This window comes from Cyprinodon variegatus, unplaced genomic scaffold (genome assembly GCF_000732505.1).
Source record: "Cyprinodon variegatus isolate N-32 unplaced genomic scaffold, C_variegatus-1.0 Scaffold142, whole genome shotgun sequence".
Classification (NCBI taxonomy): Eukaryota; Metazoa; Chordata; class Actinopteri; order Cyprinodontiformes; family Cyprinodontidae; genus Cyprinodon; species Cyprinodon variegatus.
In genome coordinates this window covers 1,152,042-1,158,041 of record NW_015150595.1, presented here as the reverse complement: position 1 = coordinate 1,158,041, position 6,000 = coordinate 1,152,042, and the positions used below count along the sequence as shown (strand labels likewise).

The window sequence follows — 6,000 nt, the reverse complement described above, 5'->3', positions numbered from 1 at the left end:
AAAAATCGTGATAAAATCGAGATCACAATAATATAATCAAAAAATCGTGATATTTTATTTTTGCCATATCACCCAGCCCTAGGTTGAACCATCGGCCAGTTTAAGCTCAGCAGAGGGGAGTGATGCTGAGGGACATGGAGGCAGCACAGCTTCCAGGTCAGAACCATCCAGAGCAGATCCCAGCCTACAGAGTCAGACTCTGAGGATGACGGCTAATAGACCATAGCAGCCCTGGTAGAAAACACAAGACTTACTACGCCTCTGGTACACATAGTACAGCCAGTTATTAGTCAATAAGTATAAATTAGTATATAACACTTTAAATGAAAAGGATTTTCAAATAAATCGATGTTACAAGAAATCCTATATTATATTCTTAAAGCTAAAGCTAGCATCTCCACCCATCCTTTACTACCAGGTTCTTCACATCTTAGCTTTGGATCATCATCTGTAACAGCAGGAATCTACGATTTAAGCTTAACATCAGCCTCTAGTTCTTTAATGAATATCTTTAAAGTTTCTCTTATCTCCACATGAGCTCGGCTCGGATGTGGAGCTGGAAGTGGAAGCACTGGGAGCGACATTAGCGGGTTCTTATAAGAGTCGTCTGGCTCAAACACTGGCTAATTTTCTCTCTCCTCTGGAGGAGACAAAGCAAATGCTGAAATCTACTCACAGTAAATATTCACTGAACAACCAAGCGACTCTTTCAATGAGGGAACAAAATAAAAAATGAAAAAAAAAAAAACATGTCCTTATCAAAATGTTCCAAGCAGTGGAGTTCTCCAACTCCTCCCGATCTCATCTGACCTGCTTCACTTAAATTGGAAGGAAGCTTAAAGAAGCCGACGGCATCCTTATAGGCATTGAAGCTAAAAGCTGCGACCTAAAACAAAGTCATCCATAACTAAACCGCCGTTCCAGCTCATTCTCCTTTAAACGTCACTTCCGTTTTCTCCCCCAGTCACTGAGCAGCGCTACAGTCCTCTAAATGGCAGCAGATTCTGATTAAAAACTATTTCATTGTCAGGACTCCTGTCTGTGTGTTTGTGTTTGTCTCCCTTCCTCCACCAGGAGGCGCCTGGTTCTGGTCCGCCTCCTCACACACCTGCTCATGGTTTCCTCATTAAAAGTGTTCTTAAGCTGCTGACTGCCACTACCTTGACGCCAGTGTGTTTGCCAGTTTTGGGTACTCTAGCCAAGCTGAGTTTTGCTGAGTAAAAACTGAGTTTTTGTCAACCTGAGTTTTAACATTGTTTTGTCTTTGCCACTCGGCAGGAAGTCATCCTGCAAACTGGATTTTTCTGACCTTCTCTCCCTGGAAGGATCAACTGAGCTTCAAACTGAGCTGGGGTTCAAACAGGAGGTTTGGATCCACTTTCCCCAAAAGGTTGTATGAGCTTCACACTGAGAAAGGGAATAATCTCCACTACGACCCGTCCAAGTACCACAGGAAAACTGAGTGGCAGTCAGCTTCTCCGTTCACCTACCAACAACCGCATTCTGGGTAAACCCTGTTCCGCCCTCCACCGAATCAGACAAACACTGGAAGTACCGCATACAGACAGAAGTCAAAGATTTAACAACTTCTCTGGAAACGTGAGTCAGCAACCAGATTCTCTTCTCCAAGTTTACGAATCAAATGACCCACTAAGCCTGAACTAATCGCTGTGTCTTCCCCTCACTTTTCAGTTCAGGTTGAGCAGTGTTCAGAGCAACACTGCTCCTTGCATTATCTCTTCAATAAAACCTGTTAAACATTTTTCTCCTGGTCTCTCTGAATTGGTTTCTCTGCATGTGGGTCTGAGCTTTAGATAAAATCATGACATTCATGAAATTATTACATTGAGCATCGATATTAATGTTTGTCTGCACAAAATACTAGAAAATGTCCATATCATGTCATCAACACTGTAAGTGCTGCATTTTAGCTTCCCGTTATTCTAACTTTGAGGTCCTGCAGTGAGCAAACAGAGCCAACCCCAAAGAAGCCCCAGCACCCAGAAACATGAGCCCACACGGCACCTACTTCTTCTCTAAGCTCTGCTTCTCTTTGCTTATTTCTCCTAACCGCTGCTCCAGGTTATCACAGCGCTCCAGGGTCTCCTTGAACTTCGCCTTCATGTTGTTGATCTGAGGGTAGAAAGATGGAAAAGAACAGCTCAGACCCAGAACCCAGAACCTGAACGGGAACAGATGCAGGGAGCGTGGCTACCTCCTCGGCCGTCTCTTTCTCCAGATGAACAATCTTGTTCTCCCAGTAGATCCTCTGAGACTCCAGCTGACTGGTCAGCAGGTAGGAGTACTGCAGACAGAGAGAGCGGTGGGATCTTTCTGAACCCATCAGGGGAACTAGAGCTCATTTTAACGGCTTACCTCTAACTGGAGGGCATCTATTTTCTCATCTTGGCAGGTCTCCCCTTCACACTCGAACTGGACCATCTTCCCATCAGTCTTGCTGGCCACCAGGCGGTGCACATAGTTATCTACATGACGACAGTTATACAGATGTCAACAAAGAAGGACAGATCCACACTTTCATCCTGAAATATTCTGTTTTTACAGGTCATCACATCTGCAGATTTATTTCATTTTCTTTTTTTGTGTATTTCTTGGGGGTAATTCTTAATCAGGGTTTATACAGGAAGGAGGAATTATAATTTAATACTTTTTAATGCTCTTTTAGTGCTCTTAGAAAAAAATAATAATGCCATTAATAAGTACCCATTACTCTCTCTATAAATAAACATGGCCAAATCCTTTGTAATCTTTACCATCAACAGGCTGCAGCCATATCCCGAATTTCTCGTTTTCCAGCCGCTGATGTTAAAATTAGCATTTTCCCCATTCTCTAGTGTTGGAATAATTATGTATAAGATACTTAATGTTTGTTCTTATGATGTATAATATGCGACATATTACTGTTCCAGAGAGGTGTTGCACAAGCAGTATAGGTCAACTATCAGGAAGTATTGCTCAAGCTTAAAACCAGGAGGTTCTTGGACCATTTGACCGCAAGACATTTAAATGCAAATTGACTTGTTTACTGAGGCTGCAGATTGAATTGTATTTCTTGTTTCCTATTACTTTAGTGCAACCTCAGCTTGTGAAACTAGGGACCCCCCCTCTAACTTTAATAAATAGCGAGGAGAAAGCTGAAGACTGGCAGAGTGGGTTAGAGATTTGTAAACTCCGCAGTCTCTTCCTACTCTTCTCGCAAATAAAACTAAATTAATTGTCTCTGTGCCTTCTTTCTTTCCCTGTATGTATGTATGATGTTTTAGGTACTTAGACCTGACATCTAGCTTTTTCTGTGCCTTGAGCTTCTGTTCCGAACATATGGCTTTAGGATCAACCAGGAGCAGTTCCACGCAAACACGTGGAACCAGTTAAATCTGATATATTTAACAATTTTTATTTTCATAAAGCATTTTAAATGCCATGATAATCCCCTTTAACAAATCTTAATGCCAATTAAGGCCTTAATTTAAAAAATAATAATTTAATGACTTTTAATGACCCGCAGAAACCCTGTTAATGATCCCACAAAAAAAGGGAATGAAGGATATTTCAAATAAACTTCAGGAAACTAAGTCAGTGTTTAGATCTGATCAAGGCGCCTCCACGGCTTCCTGAATCTCTTTTACAGGAATCCCAAAGTCTTTTGTCGAGGAGATGCCATATTATAAACCAATCTAACTTACTAAGCTTAATAATAATTTCACCTGTTCACTTTCTGACTTGGTACGGCTGCAGCTAGTGGACCCTAAAGATGATGAGGATCAAGATTTTGTTCTCGTCTCAAAAAAAAAAAAAAATTGTTCATTTTTTAATTGATACGGAGGAATTGTCAGTAGGCTGTAGGAGAAGGCATCTCTATCCCATCATCATCCAAAGGAAGCAGGATGGTAGGAGAGGTGAAAACCATCTCCAAAAACTCAATGTTAGTAAAAATATGGGGTCATCAAATCTCCACAGTGACCAATAGAAGCGGTCTACAGCAGAACTAAGGTAAAAATCAAAGCCTTCTCTTCCCTAGCATCAAAAAAGGACCCGTGTCTATTTTGCCAAAATCTACAGAAACGTAAAAATGAACGCTGAGCTTTACAGCGGCAAACTCCCCAGATGTGTTTGGCATCAACTAAAGAATATTTAATAACACCTCTGAATCCCTGTTGTGGGAGACCGGTGGTGCTGCAGGCATGTTTTTACCCTTGCAACTCTCAAAAATACACCTAGCCAGAAGGCAACAGATGCATTAGTCTCAAAAAGAGAAATGTTTGAAATAATGACCTGCAGTGACGTCAATAATGAGCAAAAGCAGAACAAACATGGCTGCTTCTGTAGTTTCCGCTACTATTCTGTTTTAGTTAAAATAACCTACATTTCTTTCATTAAAAACAAGCACACTGATACAATATGTTCCTTCGATGATGAGAAAGATGTTTGCTCTTTCCTTCCATCCGAATTTGATTACATTAACTCTGCTAATAAATCAAGACGCTACAGAGAGATCCTGTTGTTATAGTCGTGTTTCTTTTAGTCGCCCTCATGGAGGACTAAGTGGCTGAAGATGAAAAGCTGGCAGTAATGATGCAAAAGTAGGTGACAGTGATGAAAAAGGTGCTCAGCAGCGATAAGCAGCTGGTATTTGTCAGTCATGGCTGCTCAACTCTAAACGGAGAGACGTGTTCAGTGAGATGTACCAGGAAATCATTGGTGGAACTGAATGAAGTGTAAACAACATACAAATGATAAGTAAATATAAAACAGAGCATATGTCACAGCTGCTACTGCTGCTGTGATTGGCTAAGAGCTCGACATGTAAGGAAGGTGCTACTTGGTGTTTTAACCAATCAGCTTAAAGAACTGTACTAAATGTTCCTCTCTTTAGTAAACACTTTCCACTGGAGCCTTTCAAAATATTGATCTGGTTTATGAAACGTTAAGTGCTGATTATCCTCCCGCAGCAGTGTGCCGCAGTGAGCTGGTCGCAGGATATTTTTGATTTATGCCGAACTTGCTCTGTGCTATGTTATTCAACGCCACAACACAAGAGGGACAATCAGGAACTAGCTGTGGGTCTAAATACGGCCGAGGTGGTGAGGAAGTGGGGGCAACTTTGTGCGACAACGGAAGGACAGGGAAAAAGAGCGGGGATCCAGGTGGAAAAAGGGTCCCAGCGTTCTGGTGCACTTCGCTCTTTTAGCTGGTCTATCTTCAGGAGTCTTTTTCCACAATAGCGGTCATAAAAACATAACAAGCCGGTAAGGTAGCAAACAGGAAATGCGCAGAGTAGAGTGGATGAAGATTTGACCAATCACAGGCCTACTGTCTGTGGTCACCTACAATTTCAGAGAAGTGCAGCAGAGTGTCTGTGGAGAGGGCGGGGGCACATCTGCGTTAACTGCGACACATGCGCAGACGATCTGCTCTGTATATAAACCAGCCTTTAGGCCTGTTTCCCATCTAACAGGTCAAGAAATCTTGTAAGAGCTTCATGAAAATCCAATAAAACAATACGATGGACTCATTTACTGAACTGGATTGTTATTGTATCTTTAAAGTCGTAGGGAAGCGGCTGTTCCAGTGGTTGCATTTCCGAATTCTCTTGAGTGGTGCCCGACTTTACACGAGTGAATAAAGTGAATGTGATTGGTCGATTATCAAGGGGGCGGGATTGTTGTGGTGGAAGGTTTCGCAAGCAAGTTTGATTGTGGGCGATTTGTTGGAAGCATCTTGCTAACCAGTTAGCAACTTAGTGCTAGTAGGTTCCCAATGGGAAATTCCATTGGGACCAAGTAGCACTAAATTGGTGACTTGATATATGATTGGCCCAATTTATACTGATGTATAACTAACTGGTCTGTATAAGATAACAAAAAATAACAAAAAAACAGATTTTAAGACAGGATTTTTTTTTTTTTTTTTTAAACAGAAATGTTCTAAATTTTGGGACGATAACGTCTGATAAAGAGTACATTTATATACGTGTTTAAG

General features: G+C 41.5%; 1 protein-coding gene across 2 annotated transcripts in view; it reads right to left on the bottom strand.

The window, feature by feature from the left end:
- The window catches only part of brap (BRCA1 associated protein), a 35,920-nt gene that overhangs the window by 12,033 nt on the left and 17,887 nt on the right, over positions 1-6,000 (bottom strand). For both annotated transcript variants that reach the window (XM_015376838.1, XM_015376839.1), the window contains exons 9-11: positions 2,377-2,486; positions 2,216-2,305; positions 2,030-2,133 (exon numbers count right to left, since the gene is read on the bottom strand). In XM_015376838.1, the coding sequence (XP_015232324.1) occupies positions 2,030-2,133; positions 2,216-2,305; positions 2,377-2,486 (304 nt within the window). The remainder of the gene's footprint in view (positions 1-2,029; positions 2,134-2,215; positions 2,306-2,376; positions 2,487-6,000) is intronic.